The 25,007-nt window shown below is 39.4% G+C and overlaps 1 protein-coding gene across 1 annotated transcript in view; it reads right to left on the reverse strand.

The window, feature by feature from the left end:
- NYAP2 (neuronal tyrosine-phosphorylated phosphoinositide-3-kinase adaptor 2) overlaps nucleotides 1-25,007 on the reverse strand; it is a 308,670-nt gene that overhangs the window by 43,676 nt on the left and 239,987 nt on the right. The window contains exon 6 of the mRNA XM_040228470.1: nucleotides 12,471-12,574. Coding sequence (XP_040084404.1) covers nucleotides 12,471-12,574 — 104 coding nt within the window. The remainder of the gene's footprint in view (nucleotides 1-12,470; nucleotides 12,575-25,007) is intronic.

Raw genomic sequence — 25,007 nt, forward strand, 5'->3', positions numbered from 1 at the left:
TAATATTTGTTATTCTGAGTCAGGTGTAGTCTAACTCTGAACCAATATTAATATCATGTAAACCAATGGTCCTCAAACTTTTTGGCACCAGGGACCAGTTTCATCGAAGACATTTTTTTCCTACAGATCAAGGGATGGAGCGATGGTTTTGAGATGATTCAAGCACATGACATTTATTGTGCACTTTATTTCTATTATGACATCAGCTCTACCATAGATCAGTTCAGTTCAGTTCAGTCGCTCAGTCGTGTCTGACTCTTTGCGACCCCGTGAACCACAGCACGCCGGGCCTTCCTGTCCATCACCAACTCCCGGAATCCACCCAAACCCATGTCCATTGAGTCGGTGATGCCATCCAACCATCTCATCCTCTGTTGTCCCTTCTCCTCTTGCCCTCAATCTTTCCCCACATCAGGGTCTTTTCAAGTGAGTCAGCTCTTGACATCAGGTGGCCAAAGGATTGGAATTTCAGCTTCAAAATCAGTCCTACCAATGAACACCCAGGACTGATCTCCTTTAGGATGGACTGGTTGGATCTCCTTGAGTGCCACCGCAGATCATTAGGCATTAAAACCCAGAGGCTGGGGAGCCCTGATGTAAACATTTCTTGCTAATCCACTTATAACTTAAGTGAGAAGTAAACTTGTCTACTGGTCAAGGGAGATTGCTCTTTTCAGGAAAGAACTTTAAGTCAGGTGCGCTAAACACGTCGTTGTGTGTTAGTCACTCAGTCTTGCCCAGCTCTTTGAGACTCCATGGACTGCAGCCCACCAGGCTTCTTGGTCTCTGAGATTTTCCAGGCAAGGATACTGGAGTGGTTTGTCATTTCTTTCTCCAGGGTTAAACACGTTAATGTCAAACAAAATCAAGACGGAATTCTTTGAGTTAGTCAGGCTTTCTCTGGTCCTTGACTTTTCAGTCTGCAAAATAGGGGTAATGACCCCCCTTCTTCAAGGCTCAGCCTGCATTTAGGGAATCACAATGCACAGAAAATGTCATAAATCCCAATGAAAATAGCCTCATCTATTCATAAACAATTTGGAACCAGTCTGTTGTTCCATGTCCAGTTCTAACTGTTGCTTCCTGACCTGTATACAGGTTTCTCAAGAGGCAGGTCAGGTGGGCTGGCATTCCCATCTCTTTCAGAATTTTCCACAGTTTATTGTGATCCACACAGTCAAAGGCTTTGGCATAGTCAATAAAGCAGAAATATTTGGATTTCCAAATAAGAAAAGGATTATGTCAAGGCTGTATATGGTTATCCTGCTTATTTAACTTATATGCAGAGTACATCATGAGAAATGCTGGGCTGGATGAAGCACAAGCTGGACTCAAGATTGCTGGGAGAAATATCAATAACCTCAGATATGCAGATGACACCACCCTTATGGCAGAAACTGAAGAAGAACTAAAGAGCCACTTGAAGAAAGTGAAAGAGGAGAGTGAAAAAGTTGGCTTAAAGCTCAGCCTTCAGAAAATGAAGATCATGGCATCCGGTCCCATCACTTCATGGCAAATAGATGGGGAAACAGTGAAAACAGTGGCTGATTTTATTTTTCTGGGCTCCAAAATCACTGCAGATGGTGATTGCAGCCATGAAATTAAAAGGCGCTTGCTCCCTGGAAGGAAAGTTATGACCAACCTAGGCAGCATATTAAAAAGCAGAGACATTACTTTGCCAACAAAGGTCTGTCTAGTCAAGGCTATGGTTTTTCCAGTGGTCATGTATGAATGTGAGAGTTGGACTATAAATAAACCTGAACGTGGAAGAATTGATGCTTTTGAACTGTGGTGTTGGAGAAGACTCTTGAGAGTCCCTTGGACTGCAAGGAGATCCAACCAGTCCATCCTAAAGGAGATCAGCCCTGGGTGTTCATTGGAGGGTCTGATGTTGAAGCTGAAACTCCAATACTTTGGCCACCTGATGTGAAGAGCTGACTCATTTGAAAAGACCTTGATGCTGGGAAAGGTTGAGGACAGGAGAAAAAGGGGACGACAGAGGATGAGATGGTTGGGTGGCATCACCGACACAATGGACATGGGTTTGGGTGGACTCGAGGAGTTGGTGATGGACAGGAAGGCCTGGCGTGCTGCGGTTCATGGCGTTGCAAAGAGTCGAACACAACTGAGCAACTGAACTGAAATTGAAGTGAAAGTGAAGTCGCTCAGTTGCTCAGTCGTGTCTGACTCTTTGTGACCCGTGGACTGTAGCCCACCAAGCTCCTCCGTCCATGGGATTCTCCAGGCAAGAATACTGGAGTGGGTTTCCATTTCCTTCTCCAGCTGAACTGAACTGATTCATAAATAATATATAACCCTCAGAGATTACTATCTGTGGTTCATCACCGATCCACATAAAAGTAGAGAAAGGTGCATTTAAAAGTTAGCTTAAAATTACAAAGCTAAAGTAATGAAAAAAGTCCAAAACAAGGTCCAAAAGTTTTCCCTGGATTTCTATAAGCATTCTGTTCGTTATCCCAAACTGCGAAACATCTCTGACAGAAGGCTATTTTTGCTGGTTAATTCTTCCTATGTAAATACAGATTGCAAAGTGCACGTTAGACACTAGGTGGCGCCAAGTGTCCACTCAATGTTACTTTATTTTCCCCAAACTAGGGTGGCCGCGCCCATCTAGAGCCTGATATGGGTGTTAATAGTTTGAGTTTGTTCTGGAGAAGGTTCCTAAGATGTGACGTCTGCTGGTAAAACTGACAGCAGAGTACAAGCATGGCATTTATTCTCAAGTGGAGTTCTCACTCTGTAAAACTTTAATCCTCTGTCAGTAGTTCTCTGCGTACAACCCAAACCAGACCTACAAGCTAGGAGTTCTTGATTTGTCCTCTAGACTTGGAGCTAAAGCTTCACAGTCAGCTCTACTGACATTTTGAAGAAATTTAGCAGTTAAATATTTTCAACTGCCTCCCAAAGCCTCTATTTTCTAAAAAAGAAAAAAAAAATGACATCGGAACTTTAAAGATCGGCTTGAAAACGCATGGCATAAACTAATGTGACTGTAAATGGATTTAAAATCTTCAGCTTCACTTCCCCAGATACATTCATATTATTGTTAGCTTAGTTAACGACACCACCCTTGGCATTTGAAGAGGAACAAATGGGAATTCCAAAAAATGACAATAAAATAAAGAAATAAATAAATCCCATTGCCTCTGATTTTGCCTAAGAAATACTAACCGGTGGTAACTGATCTCTATATATTGGGACTAGACTTGGCACACATTCACTTGGCAAGGCTGAATGTTGTAAAATTCAGGCTGCCTTGTTTCCATAACATTTATAATGCAATAGCCTTAATGCTTTCTTCATTGAAAAGGAAAAAAATAAAAAATGAAAAACAAAAGCAAGTGGCATCGATATAGTGGGCATATAAAAATTAAATTGATATAATAAGATGAAATATCATAATGGGCGAGCTTGTGGGCAAATATACCTGCAGCTAGGAAAACAAAGCATCTCAAACTGAGGTCGCGGGAAGCTTTAAGGAAAGCCGAAGTTGGCAACAAATGTATCCTATGTCTTTGCAGATAACAACTTCTCTGCAGCTCTACCATTTTTCATTAGATCAGTCACATCTGAACCCAAGCTGCAGAGAAAAGCAGTGTCAGAGGTAGAAAAGCAGTGTCAGAGGACTGCTGACATTTCTGAACTGATACCATTAGCCGACTTCTATTTGCTTTGCTTCCAAATTACATGTGGCCCCTACAAGGTAAGAAGAGATGCCAACTACAACCATCTAATAAGATGCATCCTTATTAGCTGTTTACCATCATATTAGATTAAATCCCCTGGAGAAGGAAATGGCAACCCATTCCAGTATTCTTGCCTGGAGAATCCCATGGACAGAGGAGCCGGTCAAACTACAGTCGATGGGGTCCCAAGAGTTGGCTATGACTTAGCAACTAAACCATAAGACATCTTGTTTGATGTTTACCATCTAATAACATGCATCCTTATTAGATGGTAAACAACTGAATATCTAATTCCCTATTTGGAGGAGAAGGAATGAGAAAGATAATCCTATCAAGTGTACCTAGATGGGGTGGAAAAACCAATCTGTCTCAGATGCTGTAGTAAAGAGATGCACCCTCTAAAGAACTTAAAGTCAGTAATAAAACTCACTAAAAAATCCGTCTGCTTTTTTATTATTGTCACATGCTAGCTGTTCTATGCATGGTCAGCAATGCAGGGTGGACAGAACCATCTCTCCGTGCCCGTCCTTTTCGGAATTCCACCGACTACAGTGACGCTTCTCCTTAGGGCTTGTCAGCAAGCAGAAAATTTGCATTTTGGAAGAAGGAGAAAGCTATAAGGGAAAGAATTCTTATATTTCTAACAGGTAATTTCTGTTCAGGACTTTACATACATATGTTATCTTATTAATCCTCAAACACAACCATGTGCTGTGTGCTAAGCTGCTTCAGTGGTGTCCAAGTCTTTGTGATCCCATGGACTATAGTCCACCAGACTCCTCTGTTCATAGGATTCTCCAGTCAAGAATACTGCAGTGGGTTGCTCTGCCCTCCTCCAGGGGATCTTCCCCACCCAGGAATCCAACTCGCATCTCTTCCATCTCCTGTGTTGGCAGGTGGGTTCTTCACCACTAGTGCCATGGGCAGATAATACTGCTCTCATTTTACAGATGAGAAAACAGACTCTGCAAAGTTGAGCAATGTATTCAAGGACACACAGTGACTGAGGGGTGGAGCCAGGATTCCAATGGAAGTTTTACATCCTCTACCACTCACATTTTAACCAGCTGTGAACCAGTTGGGATCACAGACTGACACTTAACAGGTACAAAATTTGGACAAGGTATGTAACCTCACTTTAGTATCCTTATTTGAAATTAATGGGATGATCACAGGTGGGGCTGTAGGAAGCACACCATCAACAATATAAGAAGGCTCTCATCACTGTCCTGGCATACAAGAAGCTCGTCGGGAATGACAATGAATGGTACATAATTTTTATCATGCAGACTTCATCTAAGACCCCTAGAGATCCTTGTATCCTTCCCATGTGTTAAAGAATGCTAGATTATATACCTAAGCAACTTTACACCTTTTCCTGTAGCCCTGGTGGTGTATGGCAACAACTTTGATGCTGAGCAGGGCATACACAGATAAATGAAAAGAAAGTGAAAGTGAAGTCGCTCAGTCGTGTCTGACTCTTTGTGACCCCGTGGACTGTAGCCCACCAAGCTCCTCTGTCCATGGGATTCTCCAGGCAAGAGTACTGCAGTGGGTTGCCATTTCCTTCTCCAGGGGATCTTCCCGACCCAGGGATCAAACCCAGGTCTCCCGCATTGCAGGCAGACGCTTTAACCTCTGAGCCTAAGCAAAATCAGGTAGCAGGCACTCTCAGAGTTCATTTTTCCGTATCCTCACTCTAACTTGTCAATTTGTTCAAGATTTTCCGGAGAACATTCTCTTGTTTTGTTACACCCTGCCTGCTGCGCCAAGGGAGTAAATGTAAGGTTGCTGGGGTGGGGGGGGAGTTGGGATTGGAATCGGGGCAAAAAGATGGGTTTCTTTAGTTTTATAGTACTCAATATTGGGGTTATTGAGAGACTGGTCTTGAGACAATTGGCCTTTAAAAAGTGATCCTAAATATTCTGCCATGTGAAATATACACAAGCGCACAATTCCTTCATAATATGTCGAAATTTCTCAATTCAGATTGTGGTCCACTGCAGAAAGCAATCTGAGTTTCTGCCCTCTGAATTCTTTGTATGAAAACGGAAGCTAATCATGCCAACATTTCATGACACAGATTACTGGATTTGTCTGTTATTGAAAGGGAGTGACAAAATCTTCTTCTTTAAATATGACACTAATTTAGGGAGGCCCACAAAGCACTAAAGGCTGCCATGTTTATAAACCAACCAGGCAAGACTGCAGAGGGCACACAATAGCTTTTGTTTACTTTTTGGCACTTACATTATTTTAATACAATGATGCTATAATATACAGCAATAGATCAACACCACCACTGACACTCCTATTGGTCACATGAATTTATTCCACTTTTCACAAGCCTAGATCCAATCTCTTTGGTGAATTACATTGTTATCACAAATAACGATAAATTCTTTGTAACATAATCTTTGTGAAGATGGCATTTTATTTTACAGTTTGAACTTTGTACAGATAAACCCTTCTCCAATAAGATGCTAACATTGCACAGTAAACTTAGTAGGGTTTTCCAAGCACCTCCCATCAGGCTCTAACATATTTGGAAATAAATGTCAGGTTAACTTGTATGCAGAATGAAACAAACAATAGGAGTCATTTAAAACTCGATTGCATAGCCTGAAGGAGGTTCTGCGGTAGGGGAGCTATATGCAAAGAATGAAGTGAGTTCAGCTTCCCCTGATTGTATGTTCTCTTTCTGTTTTGCTTGTTTTTTACCATCTCTATACTATGATGTTATCCCTGAGCATACAATCAAACCAGCTGTGTACAGGTACAAATGCAATGTAAACATTCTCTTAGCTCAGGTCTAATAGGACCTGGAAAATTATAGGGTCTCAAAAACAGAAGAAAAGTTCGTTCAACACCTGAGCAAGGGATGGTAGAAAAAGGGCCCCTTCATCCAGTTAAGTTGGGGTGCCACGTGCTCTCCACCCACATATTCTGTCCCTTTCTCTACTAATACTGCTTTCTCCCATCTCACACAAAACCTTAACTACTCGGTAGGGGCACGTAACAGTGTGTATGAAACTGATCAGGCAAAATCTCACGGCATACATGTTCCAGAACCCAGGGCAGGAATTTTGGTCTTGGCAAAACAAGTCACATCTATACTAACGGCAATGCATGAATTCTAAAGAGGATTGAAAATATTCTACTCTTAGGACGTGTGAAGCGAGGAAGGTCACCCATCCTCGGGTATTGCCATGCAATGATGAAGTCATTAGCCACTGTCGTCGCTGACCTGCAACACACCCTGAATTGCTTTCAGGGTGAAGATTAGAATGAGACACTCCGTGTCCTGGTAAAACAGGCAAATCAGCCCTGTAGAAATACATACTTAAAGAGAAACATTTTTGAACCTCGATTCTTGCATCTTCACTTTCTTAGCAAAGCACTAAAATCATTAACTGAGATATCTGTTCTTCGGGACTAGCAGTAACGTTCTTCTGAGATGTTTCCTAGGTGGCATTTTGCCATCTACTAGAATCACGTGTTCTGGCCCCTCCATTTTCTTCTGTGGAGCAGTTCCTCAGAGTTATCTGAGTAGCTGTAACTCACAGGATATGGTTCTCAGTAAGTCCTCGAATAAAACTAAAACTCACAGCTCTCACACTGTGGGCTACTTTAACTTCAGTTAATCGAGAGCTTTGTTTTCATTTTTCTACCTGATACAACGCACACAAGGTGACATTAACTAAGAACATACCCTTTAAGTTTACATTATTGAGAAACGTGGGTGGGCACCGAGTAGATAAACCTAGAATTCCTTGCTATGCCCTTACTTGTGTATTTGCGTTACTACTTTCAGTCTCCCTTTGTCTTTAGTCTTTCTCATGCTCTCCAGGCTCCTGCAGGTTCTGTGTGCAAATGCGTTGATTGTCTGGAGATAAATGAAAGCCTAGAACTCACACACAGTCTGGGAAAGAGCATGGGTCTTCTCAAAGCTTTAAGGCAAAGCATCACTGAGGTTGTGGGGCCAGCAGAAAGATCCCACGACTTTGAAGGTATTCAAGGCCAAGCGAAAAGATTACACTGGATTGCGTGAGAAACACATTTTTTCAAGGATATATAGAAAGAAACATTTATCAAGAGAGGTATTTAGTGGGTCAACAAAAGCCACTGAGTATCACACACAAAGTTGGGCAAAGTCCTTGTTACAGAATCTACTTAAATCCTAAATCCTAGTCTTTCATAGGTACTGATTCCTGATCTCTATCTTTGGGTGATTAAGTCTTTTTTAATGTATCTAGAAAACAACTGTGACATGAGTGACATCTAGAAACACACCTGGACATGTGTCTTGCTGTAGATGCTAACACATTCATCTTCCATTATCTCAGAAACCAAGCCAGACACCAGCATACAGACACAGCCATGGAGCCCATGGGAATTGAAAAGGAATTCTGCTCAGCAGGCAACCTGGGCAGGCTCTCATTAGGCCTCAGCAGAGTCATCAAGCTTAAGGAGGATGTTAGGAGCTTGAGGGGAGTCCAGAGGACTGAATCAAAAGAAATAATCATTTGAGAAATGATCCTGAAGGGGCAAGTTGAAAGGGACTGGGCTTGTCTGCCTGGATAACAGCTTGTAAGCGCACAGCAGGACCCTGCCTGGGCAATGGCTCGACTGGAGGGTGAGAAGGCAGCTCTCATCCCACACGGGCCCAGAGAACAAGAGATAATGGCTTTGGGGGGGGTGAGTTTTAAATTCCCATGGAAATTTGGGACCTCCAGATTTCAAACTGTATGTCCAAAGGAAATGACAGATGGCCTTTTGTCACCCCTCCCCAACATCAAGGAAAATCAGATATGATCTAGTTTAGAACAATAGACCTTAGAGAGAAAGTGAGTTCTTTGTTCAACACTTAGGTTGCTGTTAGCTCTGTGCCTCCCTGGTTTGACGTGGGGAGTTGTTAATTAAAAAGTGCATATGCTTGTGAGTGGGTATGTGTGTGGTGTGTGTGTGTGTGTGTGTGACTGTGTGAGTATGTGAAAGTTTGGATGTGTGTGCATAAGTGTGTTGCAAGTGTGTCTGTGTGTGTGTGTGTGTGTGCGTGTGAGATGGAGAATGTGGTTCTCAACTCCTTCGTTCCCAGAAAAATAAGTACAGACATTTCTTAGGAACAATTTTCCAAAGACAGTGGGTGCTTTTGTCTGAAGACATACTCTAGCTGTTTCTTTCTTGAAAGACAGTCTGATTTTCTCATGGCCCTGCTCCTTATTTTCTATTCCTTCACCGGCTGCAGTAAGACTGGAGGTGACCCATTTCCAATGAAATGGGGGTCACTGATGACACAGGTCAGAGATGGAGGGATAATGTGAACATAATCTGCTGTCTCTAATAGCACTCACACTTCTTCCCTCTGAGCACAGGCTTTCTACTTCACCACAGAAGAAAGAAAACGAGAAAGTGATAATATCCAAGTTTGAAACATGACTTCTATACAATTTTGCTCTTATCAATAAGAAAAGAAATAGCTTTGTCATTTCATTTGCAGAAATCCCATCTAATTTCCAAAGATCTGCATTATGACAAATGCCAAAATATGTGGCTGCCTTGCTATGAAATTCCAAGGAAATGTCACTTTTCCCTAATTGTCTCATGACTGCTCTATTTATTCAGGAGTGAATTAAGAAAGAAAAGATCTATTTTTCATCTCTCTCAGTTTCAGAGAAGAGTATCTGTTGCATAAAAATTGTAAATGCTTTGGAACTCATGTTTCTTTCCTGAGTTTCCCATTTCCTCTTTTAAACATTTTTTTAAAGTTCCAGTACATTTCTACAAATCTTGTGCCTGTTTTACCACCTGAAGCCAAAACAGACTGCAAAACCAAGCAAACACTACCTCTGCTTTTTATATAAATGGCCTTGGAGGGCAATCACCGAGGGCCCCATACTCCCCTGTGGGTCAGTCAATCACTGTTATCTCTAGATTCTTTAGGGTATCCATCATCTTTGGTCTAGGCTCCAAGGGCTAAGGGTCAGTCCGTTTTGGTCACCTCTGCCCATCTCTGCTGGGGTAACTTTAGGCCCTTCTGTTTCCTCCTGCAGTCCTTCTCAGAAAGCTTTAACCATGATCTGAAGTGGTAAGTGAGAAACCAGTACTGAGGAAACTGAAAAGAAGTAAGGTACTAACAATCTGAAACCCACCACACGCAGTTCCTTCTCTACGAGCAGAAAAGTCCCAGCTCTTCTTAAAGCCAGGTTCATCAGCAGATAAGTACTACTGGAATTATTTCAGGGCTCACTGATTATTGTTGTTTGCTTGAAAGTGCAAGATTACACGGTCTTCCAAAGATTTCCCAGTAAGAAGTTTATTCATCTTCTATCAAGCTTTCTGTGTTTTAATAACTATCAGGAATTCTGGTGTTGGACAAACACTTTTTAAAAAGTGACCAGGGTAATTATTTGTGTGACAGTGTTAGGTGTTCCACCTCCTAATTTGTGTATGAATATCCAGTGTGCTTAAATGTCTTTCACCATGGGTGAAACTGGCAAAGGGTGGACTTGGGTGACTAAGCAAAAGACAGGGTCATCTTTGTTGTAACTTAAGGCGACATCTCAGTCAAGAGCACGGGAATGAGGTGTGAAGAGGGACTTCAAAAAGTACTCAACTTCAGTTCAGTTCCAATTTGTAGGAATGCAGAGCAGAGTTCTTCTAAGCCATGTTCACCTCATTAGCTCAGAATATGGAAGAGGTGAATGCTACATCTGGTCACAAGACACGGGAGAGAGTCACAGAGGTCAGCCTTCTAATTTGCAGTCCTGACAACCTGTCTACGACATGGCTGTGTGCCAGAATTTCTCCTGGTTGGAAAGAAAAAGCACAGCAAACAAGTATCAAGAGGGCCTTTCTCGTGTTGCTGTATTTTGAAGAATGAAGAACATCCCGTCAGATAAATGAAGAGCTGATAATGCAAAGGCAGAAAGACTGTGCCTTGTTTCTGTTCTTGAAGTTACCCCCAAGAACCCTTCCATTGAGAATTGAAGGGGCTCAGGATGAAACAGCTATAAAGTTAATAAGGGGAAAAAAGCAAAGGAAACAAAGACCACAAAGCCTTTCTATGTTACCAAAGTCATGTAATGCTAAGGTATAAGCACCTGGAAAATTGATTGTATTAATGCAATCCTCTGCCAGTTAACTAAAACTCTCTCCTTTCTGTATCCAATATTTTAAGCTTTAAAAATCAACAAATGTAATATTTTGCAATAGTTTTAATCAACTAAGATGGCAGTTTATCTTAATGAGGTTAATTGTGTTATTTACTTATTTATTTATTCATTGTCTTCTTGTTTCTACTTCTTTTATATTGAAAAAACATTTGAGGTGGATTCATTTAGTTTTAAAGGCATTTAAACTTTTAAATAAGACACAAAAAATTCTAAGTGGCACTTGAGACACCCCCTTGAGAGAAACCTCTCATCTCTTGGGTTTGTAGATATCACATATATTCATAAATCAAATCCTGTGACTACTTAAGTGAGGCCAAAATACTAAAAAAGCACCCTGTATTCCATTAGAAAAACAATGTAATTAGTTTGCTTGGTTATATTTTTAAAATAGCTTGACATTTTACATAATTGATGAATATGTAATTTTCTAATCAGTAATGGACAGTTCCCATGGAGGTATCATTATTAGTCTTTTAATTTACAATTTCAGAGAGCTTTATGAAAGTGAAGATTAAAGCTAAGAAGCAGAGAAAACCCACTACAGGATAGCATTATCCTATTTAACACCCATAATATTTAACAGTAACCACAATTAAGCTTCACAAATTAAGTCATTGTATTGAATTCCTATTGGATGAGTTATAGGTAGAGAATTTATGTGTAGTGATTTTTTCCCCATACTAAATTTCCCATACAGAGTCATGTAACCAAGTGAACATCAGAGCAACATATTATACTATAAAGGGTTCTGTAGCTATGTCTTTATTTCTTGTCTCTTTTCTCCAGTGATAATAGAGATCTCAGTTACCATGCATAAACACTTAAATTCCCTCACTGAGAACGTTTCTGATACTGTTGGTATAAGAGAGAAAGTAATTTATTTAAAGATTGCCTTGTTTGTCTACAGTTTTGGTAATATCTAGATTATGTGGTTGGTCAGTTTGTCCTTATGACCTAAGAAAAAAAGACTAGCTGCCATGTTTAATCCAGATGACTTGTTATAGGAATATATAAGGACATCAATATTCATTGTATCTTACAATCATGCTCCAAGCGAAATAAAAATAAAAGTTAAACGGTCACAAATATTACAGTATCATAGGATAAGAATTAAACAATATGTACAAATTCATTGACAACATCTGTGCGAGTGTTGTGGACAAAACATTTAAAAAGAAATCTACATAAAACAAAGTTGATAAATTTATCAAATGTTGATAAATTTTCAGAGACAGTATAAAAGTACACAAAACATGGAAGAGAGAAAGAATTTTAAAAAAAAACAACCACTAAGCCAGTACATATAGTACAAGTTTACATTTATATTACAGAACGATGGGAACCGGAGACAAAAACGATTTGATAACAAACAGCAAAGAAAGTTGCACCAATCACAGGGAAGAAGGACTCTCCTTTTTAGATGAAAACACAGACGGCCACAGCTTATCCCGAGCCCCACCCATACACACATAGAAAAATAAAAGCAGATGCGAAAGTCGTTACAGCAACACACGACAGACAGGGGTGGAAAGCGTTTGGCATGTCGCATCACAGGAAGTCAATCACGATTGGCTAACGATGATGGTACCTGGCTCTGGTGCAGGTCACTGGCTTGCCTGAGAGGAGTAACAGATGGAGGGGGCGCACCTGATGTGGATGCCGACCGCCCTAGTTTGCAGCTTACTTTCGGTTCTGTGAACAAGGAGGAAAGACAAAGCATTAGCTGAACAAAGTCTGCAGCGATGAACCGGCTCTCAGACTTTCTTTTTGGTTTTGCAGCAGGTTCTTTTAATGCACTGAATTCTTCTGATGTATGCTAATCATTGGCAAGTGATGAAACAATTTCATAACAACAGACTAACATGAAATTTGTTCATGAGGATCCGCTCCTGGGAATAAAGAACAAATCATTTAAGTTGAAGGCCTTGTTCCCTTGTGTGCTTTACCCTCTTTACAATGAGTTTCTACAGAGTGATTAGGCTGGGAAGATCCCCTGGAGAAGGGAACAGCAATCCACTCCAGTTTCCTTGCATGGAGAATTCCATGGACAGAGAACCCTGGTGGGCTACAGTCCATGGGGCTGCAAAGAACTGAACACGACTAAGTGACCAACACAACATCCCATTGGTAAAAAGCCAATATTTGGAGCTTCATTTTCGGCTTTGGTCCATGGTTCTCCTATGTCCTAAAATGTCTTTCTACCCTCTCCAAATTTTTCTTCTTTCCCACCCTCTTTTCATTTTATCTTTTCCTCTTTCTCTTATTCTTTCCTTCTTTTTCTATTTTCTAGCTTTCTGATTTTCAAGTTGTCTTGTTCTGGTTATTTTCATGATACAATGTTTTCAACGTATCATTTCCCTAATTTAAATTCATTTGCTTTTAAGTTTATAGATACTTCTAAGACCTTTGCAATCTTTCATAATAATATTGTTTTTCAAAATTAAAAAGGCTTCTCCTGACTCTTCCTTTATTTAAGGAACCTAGATTGACCACTTAGGTCATTGTCAGGATACTCTGGAGATTAGTTTGGGGGATGGAAAGAGTACCCGTCATCCAAGAAGTGCAGAATGGTCTACAGAGGACACTAATTTTCAGACATATTTGAGGGTATTATGCAAGTGATTCTAGTACCTACACACCCGCTCTTAAAAATATGAGTGTTCAAATCTAAATGTACCCCACGTTGACATAAACTATCTCTCTAACTTATAAATGAACTTAACTTCCCAGGAGTCATTAGTCCTTGCATGTCTTAAGGAATCATCTTTTATCATATAAAATAAAGATAAAGGTAAAGCATCTATTGGAATCCTGGTTGACATGTTTTTATAATGAGCCAATATTTCCATATATCCATTTATGGCATTAACACATTTAGGTACATGAAAAAAATTAAACATTTTTTTTTTCCTTGAAAAGGATAACAAATAATATTTTTTACTATGAGTTTCCTTTAAAGTGTATGTTGAAGAGATTATCCGATGAGTGACACAATCCCATCCCTTTCATATTACCTGACGTACCTACGGATTAATTTCCCCTGCTAGGTTTCCAGTCAGACTCCGACTTAATCAGCATCTTTCAAGCATAGACGCTGATATCTCTAATGCACAGGCTGAGACTTACCAAAATCCAAGCAAACTCCCAATTTTATCATGACCCAGAAAGGCCTTGCCTTACCCTTATTGGACAGTGGTCCAAATCGTGTCTTGGTTCATCCACCACCCCTTTAGGGACTGCAGTTTAGCCATAAACCAGTCATCACACATGGTGGCTTCCCTTACCGGCCAGCCATTCTGTGGCTTTAAAGTCCATTCCCAACATGGTTCATATGGGTTATGACTTCACCTGCAGTGGCAGTGACAGGCTGAGATGACTACTTATAAATTCATTATGCATGCATGCATATACAGACAATGAACACATTTCTGTGTTTACACACACACACACACACACACACACACACACACACACATATACATACTCCATTGTTGCTTAATGGTATCATGTCATAGGGACAATTTTGTTTATTCTAAGTTTTGGGTTTATCTTTAGCATACTCATTTCACTCTTGTTTTCCATTTCACCTGGTCCTTCACTTAAATACATTTGCAATCTATTATGCTGTTTGTGAGACCAGGTTGGTGAAACAAACCATTATGATCTTGGAACCACCAAGGTTTTGATTTGTTTTGTTTTGTTTTGTTTTGCCAAAGAAAGTTCTGAAAAAGTCTTGAAAATCCTAGAAAAGATACTGTTTTTATAACTGAGTCTCTTAGAGATTCTTGCCTGGAAAATCCCATGGATGGAGGAGCCTGGTAGGCTGCAGTCCATGAGGTTACGAAGATTCGGACACAACTGAGAGATTTCACTTTCACTTTTCACTTTCACGCATTGGAGAAGGAAATGGCAACCCACTCCAGTGTTCTTGCCTGGAGAATTCTGGGGATGGGGGAGCCTGGTGGGCTGCTGTCTATGGAGTCTCACAGAGTCGGACACGACTGAAGCACCATAGCAGCAGCAGCAGAGCTATGATATCGAAGTTAAATTGTCCAGTTCACTCACCTTTGAAAATACACTATGCTTTAAGTCTTAAACAGTGGGGCTTAGGATCTATAGTACTGAAAACAATATGTTTTCATCCTAAACTTTGTTAATATAAAAAATTGCCAAGGCTTTAGAGGACCACAAACAATGGAGCTATGCCTCAAAAGAGATCTAAGATGTGGCTTTCCTCCTCTTAAAAAAAAATAACTCATTGCATTAAGAGATTCATTATGAGCTAGAAATTACTTATTCTTTGTACACTTAAGGAAAAACCTGTCTTTGTGTAATAAGCTACCAAAAACCTAGAGGTAAAAGTTGATGTTATTTGTGCAATTTTAGTGAAGGTCAAGTATGAAAAAAACGAGAAAGAATGAGGAGGGGGAGATACAGAGACAGAAAGAATGGAGGAGGAAAATGGAAAAAAGGAAGAAGGAAGGAAGGCAACGGTGAGAAAGTGAGAGGGATGGAGGAAGGAAGGAGAAAGAAGACATTAACTTTAACTTCTTAAAATAAACTATCAAGATATTATTCTGTGATGTTTCCAGGCTAGTAATTCATCATCACCTTATGATTTTATTAAGGAAGTGCCAACTGGACTTTGTTACTTAAGAAGAAAGAACTAGTATATTTCTTTTTATTCTTATTGAATACAATCTTTCATTGTATTTTTAAAGGATGGAAATTTCTCCATCATTTTTCATCTTCCCTTTAGGCTGAATTTAATTTCTGTTCAGGATTATGTTCCTTGGTGTTGTTACAGGAGAATCCCCAAGGCATCCACAGCTACGAGTATGAACACTGAAGTTCTCTTTGCTTTCAGAAAGAAAAGACAAATGACTGTTCTCAACCTCTGGATCTACACAGCAATAAGAGATTAGTGCATTTTCACTAAAGAAAACACTTTCATCTAGCGTCAAAAAAATAAGATCAGTCAAATTCTGGGGAGACATATTTTTTTCTCCATCTTGTTTTATTTTTTCAGTACACAATACTTTTCTCTACTGGCAGAGGCATATCATGATTTTCCCTAGTCAATCACACTGCTCAAAGTTTCTAATCGACGACTTCGTGCTACATGGAGGTCACAGAAAAGCCTTTTATTTAATACACCAAGGTATGCTGATTGCAAACTCTATTTTCATTTCTGGGGAAGGCATTTTTTTTTTTTAAATAACACATTTGCTATTTGAGATAAACTGATGCCTGAGTAATAAAGGCACAGTTTTGCCAGGACTATGCTAAAACCTTCACAGATTTCAAATGTTTTGTTTTCAAGCTTCCATCACACATCATAGCAAACATATCTGATGCCCTCATGTCCTACATTAAATGTAAATTTTATTATATAAAATTGGAATACATTTTTATAATTTTCTTTGAAATTACTGGACTGTGAATAATCCAATTAATTCATGATTGGCTATGATTTCCAGACAGTAATCATGCACACTCAGGAATCTTTATAGAATTAGACAATCTAATCTGGAATTTATTTTCAGGTGTAATGAAACTGTTTTAATGTTAAACTTAACAATTAATTAAATTGACCTAATGTTACATTTTGTATTGATTTAATTAGATATTCATTCATGTTAATGTGGCAGTTTCATTTGGAATTCTGGTGCTACTATTTTTTTAAGTATCAAATATTTGCAGCCATGAAGTTAAAAGAGACTTGCTTCTTGAAAGGAAAGCTATGGCAAACTTAACATATTAAAAAGCAGAGACATCACTTTGATGACCAAGGTCTGTATAGTCAAAGCTATGGTTTTTCCAGTACTCATGTATGGATGTGAGAGTTGGACCATAAAGAAAGCTGAGAGCTGAAGAATTGATGCTTTTGAACTATGGTGCTGGAGAAGACTCTTGAGAGTCCCTTGGACAGGAAGGAGATCAAACCAGCCAATCCTAAGGGAAATCAACCCTGAATATTCATTGGAAGTGTTGATGCTAAAGCTGAAACTCTAATACTTTGGCCACCTGATGCAAAGAGCCAACTCATTGGAAAAGACCCTGATTCTGGGAAAGACTGAAGGCAAAAGCAGTGGGTGGCAGAGGATGAGATGGTTAGATAGTATTACTGATTCAATGGATGTGAATTTGAGTAAACTCTGGGAGACAGTGAAGGACAGAGGAGCCTGGCATCCTACAGTCCATGCAATCACAAAGGGTAAGACTTGACTTAGTGACTGAACAACAGCATTTGTGTAGATCCGTGAGAACCATGGGCCCACAGACCCAGGCACTGTCACGATGATGCTGAAAGATGAAACAAATCTGATCAATTATGTGATCATTTTGTGACTGTGGAGAAAGAAAATCAAATGTAAAACTCTATCCTGGGAGTCGACATACTTCTCTCTCTCCATCTCCATTGGGGGCATTCCTCTAAGCAAGCATTCATATAGTATTGAATGACTCCTAGCATCCTTTAGTTATGGACCAAATTCTAGTGTTATCTGAAGGGTCAGACAGTAAAACTATTGATGCTGGAGTAATTGGTGATTCTCCTTGGGAATACTGGAATTTTGGTAAAGATCTAAAACATAGATAAACGTGAGGTGGCAACCTGACGGATAAAATATATGATCCAATGTCAAAAGTAGAAAAGTAAAGAATCCATTGCATATAGGAGAAAGAGAATCCCATGCACTTTGGGTTAGAATACCCGTTGTATTCCTTCTGAGTATCTGAGGGCTGGGCTTTCCCTTGCTTCCACTTTATTATGCAGAGAGAACTTAAATCACACTGCTCATACACAGGGATGCCCCCAATGCTGTAATGCATGGTTAGTTTCTTACATGGCAACATGGCATACTGTAGCATTAACAGCTTTTTAAATTTGACAGCCTCTTTTATTAAAACACATGGTTTCTGAAATGCCCTTAAGATCTTCATCACCCTAGCTGAATATGAGAGTGTGCTTTAAAAAAAAAAAGATACTTGATTCCACATAAAAGAGAATTAAAATATATGTTTATAAAGGAACACATTTTATCTATTTAACAAGTAATATATGCTAATTCACTATCTTAAAAATTATTACATAAAAATTCATCTGCCAAGAAATAGAGGAAAAGGCATTTGATATACAGGATCAACTATTACCATGGGAATAAAAATTTAACTTCATGTTATGATGTCAAAAATAGGGTAAACAAACAAAAAATAGAACAAAACTCTTTCATCCTCTGATATTAGGAATGAATGCATGGCATAAATAACTTCATGTATTTATATAATATGTGATATATTACTTCTAAATAACAAAAAGAAAGAAATTCCAGGCTTGAATTTTTGTGTATCACTCACCTTATTAATGTAAATGACAATCAAAACTGGACATCAAACTAGTGATTCTTCTTTATACATCCATCTAGTCAAGGCTGTGGTTTTTCCAGTGGTCATGTATGGATGTGAAAGTTGGACTGTGAAGAAAGCTGAGCGCCGAAGAATTGATGTTTTTGAACTGAGGTGTTGGAGAAGACTCTTGAGAGTCCTTTGGACTGCAAGGAGATCCAACCAGCCCATTCTAAAGGAGATCAGTCCTGGGTGTTCTTTGGAAGGACTGATGCTAAAGCTGAAACTCCAGTACTTTGGCCACCTCATGAGAAGAGTTGACTCATTGGAAAGGACTCTGATGCTGGGAGGGATTAGGGGCAGGAGGAGAAAGGGACGACAGAAGATGAGATGGCTGGATGGCATCACTGACTCGAGGCACATGAGTTTGAGTGAACTGCGGGAGTTGGTGATGGACAGGGAGGCCTGGCGTGCTGCAGTTCATGGGGTTGCAAAGAGTCGGACATGACTGAGTTACTGAACTGAACTGAACTGAAAGAGCAAATATCCTGCAACAGAGGGTGACCAGATACTGAAATTGTCCGTGGTCTTGTAGCATGTTTTACTATAAATACAATGCTCTTTTTACATATAAATGCAATGTTCTTATATTTATACGTATAAATGCAAAGCTATTTTTATATATAAATACAATGTTCTTATGATTCCACCGAAAATACACTGTCTGTTACAGACATAAACTAAACAATATGTGTCTTAGAACATGGGGTGACTTGGGAAATTGGGACTGGCATATACACACTACCGTGTGTAAAATAGTTAGCTTGTGAGAACCTGCTATAAAACACAGGGAGCTCAGTTTGGTGTCCTGTGATGACCTAGAGGGGCGGGATAGGGGGCTGATGGTAGGGAGGACCAAGAGGGAGGGGATATACGTGGACAAATAGCTAATTCACTTCATTGTACAGTAGAAACTAACTCAACATTACCTCTACCCCAATTAAAAAAAAAAAAAGATGACTGTAAGACTCTACATTGACATCCCCATGGCAGGGACTTCAATCTGATCTCCAGCAGTGGTTATGTTTATTCACTCTATAGCAGAACTTCTGAAGGGCTCTAACACCCTTTGAGGAGGTGGACAGCATAAGGTAAAAACTGCTTTCATGAAAATACTAAGACATTATTTGGTCTTCTCTACTGTGTTGACAAACACACTGAAAGTACAAAAACAAGGTTGGATAAGTCTGCTGACACAGGAGAACATTAATAGCACCAAATTGTACTAGTAATTATGCATTTTTTCCACTGCCACATACACTTTCGTATTTGGCAGACATCTCAAAAAAATGAATGAAGTTAGCTTATTGCTTTAAGGAAGACAACTGGCAGTATGTGTTGACAATGATGTATTTGAGCTTTTAAGCAAAAAGTAAACTTTTCAAACACTTGTATTTCTCACTCTGAGCTTGACAGAACCCTTATACTTAAAGGCTTTTCTTAGCAGAGCAGTGGCTATATTAATGAACGTGTTGCTTTTGATTTTTTATAACAAAATGTGTCAACCTATGGAAGATTTGCATGACACATTTTGTAAAAGCCCTATGTTATAAATCACTCACCAATAAAGATACACTTAAGTCTAAGATAGACCAAGGTATTTAAATGTAACAGCATAATGAGTTTATTGATATGTAGCTAACCTTAACCAAACTGTTGTTTGTTGAATTTTGGGAAAGCATTAAAGAAGAATAGCCACAATTATATGAAAATGCTATTAAAATATCCCTCCTCTTTCACATATGTTTAAGTCTAGATTCCCTTGATATCTTTTAACTAAAGCAACATATCACAACAGACTGAATCCAACGTAGATGAAATCCTATGTTCTACTGAGTCAGACATCAGAGAGATTTGTAAAAATGTAAAAAAATGTCAGTCTTCTAAACATCTGTTTCGATTTTGGAAAACAGTATCACTTTTCATGACAAAAAATTTTATGTTAATGTGTAATGGGTTTACTATTTGAATGAACAGATAATTTTTAATTCTCAATTTTAATTTCTATCATGAGAAATAGTAGACGTAACCCAGATAAAGGAAAGCTCTTTGGGGTTCTCAATAACTTTGAAGAACGTAAAGGGTTCTGAGAATGATGACTTTAAGCACTGTTGTTCCTATGGACTCTGAACCCCCAAAGAGTTCTCTTAAGAGGGTCATTTTATTATCCAATTAATCATCCATTTGAGTATTTGAAAAACAAAAATTTGAAACAGTGGAAAATATCATGTGGAAGCACAAGAAACGGGGAAACCTTTGAAAACTCCAGAGGATTTGGGAATCACTAGTTGTAAAATGCTGCCCTAGAAAAATCTCGACAGCAATGTCTAAGAAATGCTATTACCATCCTGTGAGACCTGAGGGAAGCCATCCAAATTCTCAGGGTGCTTTTTCATCACTTATAATAAGAAGCATTGCCAAGGTTCACTGATTCTTGGATGTTCATAAATTAAATCTGTTGGAATCATTGAAATGACCTCAAAAATACTCTTGATTGATGGTGAGTTAGTTTACTAAAGTCACTTCTTTTACTCCTCCTTTTGATTTGCTTTTCATGCTTTATTACTTATTTATTTAGATAGTTATTGTCAAACAAAGTTTAATAACACCTATACATGGAGAGATCCAGAAGAACTGAAACACTTCTGTGCTTAATTTCTGTATCAGTGTTGGTAGGATTATGCATAATTCAAGTGTGCTATGTGCTAACATTTGTAAAATTGTTGGTGAAAGCTTTGGCAGTAAATGGTTAAACATTAAAAAAAATAAGTATTTAAAAATAAAATTGAGGAGGTATGAAGGTCATCTGTCATTTTCACCTATCTAGAATCCACTTATTCTTTCTTCTGGAATAGTATGAATTCCCTTTGGAGAACACAACCATCAGTAATCTCAAATTTCATGGTTCCCTATTAGGGGCTGACCTCAACTTCAGCTCCAGAAGTGGCCACCTGATTCTTTCCTGTCCAATCAATCATTCTATCACCTTGCTTCACTGACGGGCTCAGGGTTGAACATGTGACCCAAGGCAGCCAATGAGAGTTGCCTTCATACTTCTGCTGGAGCTCTTGGGAAAGATGTATTACCAGTGATGCTAAGCTCTCATCACTGACTAGCTGAATGACTATGGACAATTTGCTTGACATCGCTAAGCTTCCATTTGTTCACAGGTAAAATGGGAGAAATAAAGGTAGCTGCTTCAGAAGATTATTTTGGGAATTAAATAATATAATAATTGCAGATTTCACCATAGTGGCCAACATGTCATAAAATCTCAATAAATGTTAGCTGTTTTTATTTTATTGTTTAAAGCACATATGATCTTTCAGTTCCTCTCTTTATAATATAAAGAAGTCTAAACTGCTTCCTCTCAATGGTACACATGGCTCAGCTTACATAGCCAGCCTCACCTGCAACCTTGCACCTGTCACATTGTATTAAATTCTCCTAAAGGCCCATGTGTTCCCTTACTCTCGAATTTTAGTCATGCTGCTCTCTCTGCCTGCACACTTGTTCCTTCTCGCTCCTTCCATCTCCTTTTCTACTAAACTGAATGCTTTGTGAGGACAGGAGCCATGCCCATCTCATTCTCCACCTGAGCAACAGGAAAACTAATCCCTGATAAGGACTCATGCAGTATTTATTAAAGGAAGCATTACACCATATTTTAAAGAAAGATGACTTCTTTGTGTATCTCTCCAAGTTCTGAGAAAACGTGTTCTTCCATTGCTGCATCTTTCCCAAGACTCTAACGAAAGAGGCAAAAAATTGTATCGGCCATATTATAGTTGAATTTAACTTAAAAAAAAAAAAAAAAACTCATGATGGGGAAAACTGCAATGCCTGACTTGGACAGGAGATGGCAGTGCAAACGCAGTTTGCTACGTATTCTGGTGTGCCTACAAGCTCCCAGAACTAGTTTCTGTACACTACCAGCATAAGTCAGACAGAACCTTCTTTTCTGTCACGTCTCTTAAGGCATTTCACAGATGCAGGAAGAACATGCTTTGTGAAAACTGGTGGTGTGCTGTGCCCACAGCGCTTTTCCAGAGAAAGCCAACTGTCAACCAGGAGCGATGTCAGAGCCACTTCTCCCCAAGGGGGCACAGGGTGGGGCAGGTTTCCTGCAGTGAAAGACCCCAGGAGCTGGCGCTGCAGTCAGAACTCAAGCATAGTGTCATCATGATGCTCAAACAGGGTTAACCTGCTGAGGGGCGAGTAAGGTGAAGGTACCTTCTGCATTCTCTGAATTATGCCGGATAAATGACTTTTTTTCCCCAAGAGAATCAAACAGAGAGTAGGTAGAAATTCAGAATTTCTCTAACAAAAGTGAACTACTATCAAATTGGATTTTTTCTAGCAGCTCCCTAGGTATCTCTATGATATGCATTGCCACAGTCTATGCATGGCGTTTATTAGAAATCAGGTTTAAGGGAACTTTATGTGTGTATATGTGTGTGTAGTCACATGGTTATGTACAAAATATGATAATAAGCTAGCTGACTGCAAATCAGACCACATAAAACTCAAGTTTAAAATCTGTAAGTAGCTATAGATAGACACATACACACACACACACACACACACACACACACACACACACACATACCAGTTAATATCATCAAATTGCTTGACTCCAGAACTGTTCCCATAGCTTTAACAAGTCATCTTGCTAGGAAAAAAATTAGAAAAAGAATGTAAGTGAAGTGAAGTGAATTGAAGTCACTCAGTCGTGTCTGACTCGTAGCGACCCCATGGACTGCAGCCTACCCAGCTCCTCCGTCCATGGGATTTTCCAGGCAAGAGTACTGGAGTGGGGTGCCATCGCCTTATAACTATAACAAGTCATCTTGCTAGGAAAAAAAATGAGAAAAAGAATGTAAGTACTTTAGGGAAATCCTTACAAACCACTGAAAAACAAAGTCCAGGGTCTTTTTGTTCTGAATCTGGGACAGTGATGCCCTCTTGTAAAAACTCAAGCACCATCATAGGCTAGCATAGGCTCCTTGAAGGCAGAGGTCACTTGACACCACCTTATAGGGTGCTGTTCAAAAACAGGTATTCTCACAAGCCTGCTGGATGAGTAAATGGCTGAACCAAAGAAAGACAAGGACAGATCATGTTGCTATTTTATTAGCAAAAAAAAAAAAAAAATACACGTGACACAGTGGCTCAGGTGCTTGAGAGTTAATGCTTAGATATAGCAAAACAAACAGTTACGAACAACTCTGAGTTAGTCAGAAGAACAAGAGATTTCACGGGCTAGAGAAGAGAAAACACTTATTTGAATTGATAAGGCAGGTTGTTTGGGGGCAGTGTATTTATCTTCATAATTAGGTTCCCCTTGGTTTAGGATGAAAATACATTAGCTGACTTTGTAAATCTGATCCCTGAGTTTATAATTCCAGGAGTTTAAAATCCATAAACGGCTTCCTGGAACTTTAAGGTAAGACTTGAATCACTGACGTGGTCACCTCAGCCTCACACCGTCAGGCAGCTGCCCTTGGCCACTCTCTCACACATGCCCCCAAGTTCCAGAGTTGTTACACCTCCTGGGTCCTCTCCCTGGATTAGTTTCTCTCCTAAATCACACTAGATCTTAGCTCCTCAGAGACCAGGAGGCCCTGCGACTTCAGAGGGAGTGTGGTGTCATTTTCTTTGGTGACTTCTGTCACAGATCGTAATTACATATTTAACTTCTGTGATTAATAGCAGTCTCCCTCACTGGCTCACGCTCAGTGCCTGGGAACCTTATACTGGAAAAACAGAAGAATAAATGAATGCATAGATAAATAAATGAACTTATGAACATGGAGGTGGATATGGGGAAACAACCTAATTCAGTCATGGGAATGGAGCTGTACTATGATTCAGAAACTTGAAATCCCATTCTTGATTTGAATCTACCACTTACTGATGGGTCTGGGCTGTTTAATTGATTTCTCCTGAGCGGCAGTTTGGTCACCCAAATAACTTGGATCATAACACTAATCTGTAGATGTAAGAGTGTTTGTGAAGATCAAATGAAATAGCACTTATTTTAGAAGTTAACACATGGTATATAAATAAAAACACTATTTTAAATGTGTGTTAATCATTCAGTTGTGATCAATGCAAAGAAATAGAGGAAAACAATAGAATGGGAAAGACTAGAGACCTCTTTAAAAAAATTAGAGATACCAAGGGAACATTTCATGCAAAGATGGGCTCAATAAAGGACAGAAATGGTAGGGACCTAACAGAAGCAGAAGATATTAAGAAGAGGTGGCGAGAATACACAGAAGAACTGTACAAAAAAGATCTTCATGACCCAGATAATCACAATGGTGTGATCACTCACCTAGAGCCAGACATCCTGGAAGGTGAAGTCAAGTGGGCCTTAGGAAGCATCACTATGAACAAAGCTAGTGGAGGTGACAGAATTCCAGTTGAGCTACTTCAAATCCTGAAAGATGATGCTGTGAAAGTGCTGCACTCAATATGCCAGCAAATTTGGAAAACTCACCAGTGGACACAGGACTGGAAAAGGTCAGTTTTCATTCCAATCCCAAAGAAAGCAATGTCAAAGAATGCTCAAACTACTGCACAATTGCACTTATCTACATGTTAGTAAAGTAATGCTTAAAATTCTCCAAGCCAGGCTTCAGCAACACATGAACTGTAACCTTCCAGATGTTCAAGCTGGTTTTAGAAAAGGCAAAGGAACCAGAGATCAAAT

Source organism: Oryx dammah, unplaced genomic scaffold (genome assembly GCF_014754425.2).
Source record: "Oryx dammah isolate SB20612 unplaced genomic scaffold, SCBI_Odam_1.1 HiC_scaffold_27, whole genome shotgun sequence".
NCBI classification, from domain to species: domain Eukaryota; kingdom Metazoa; phylum Chordata; class Mammalia; order Artiodactyla; family Bovidae; genus Oryx; species Oryx dammah.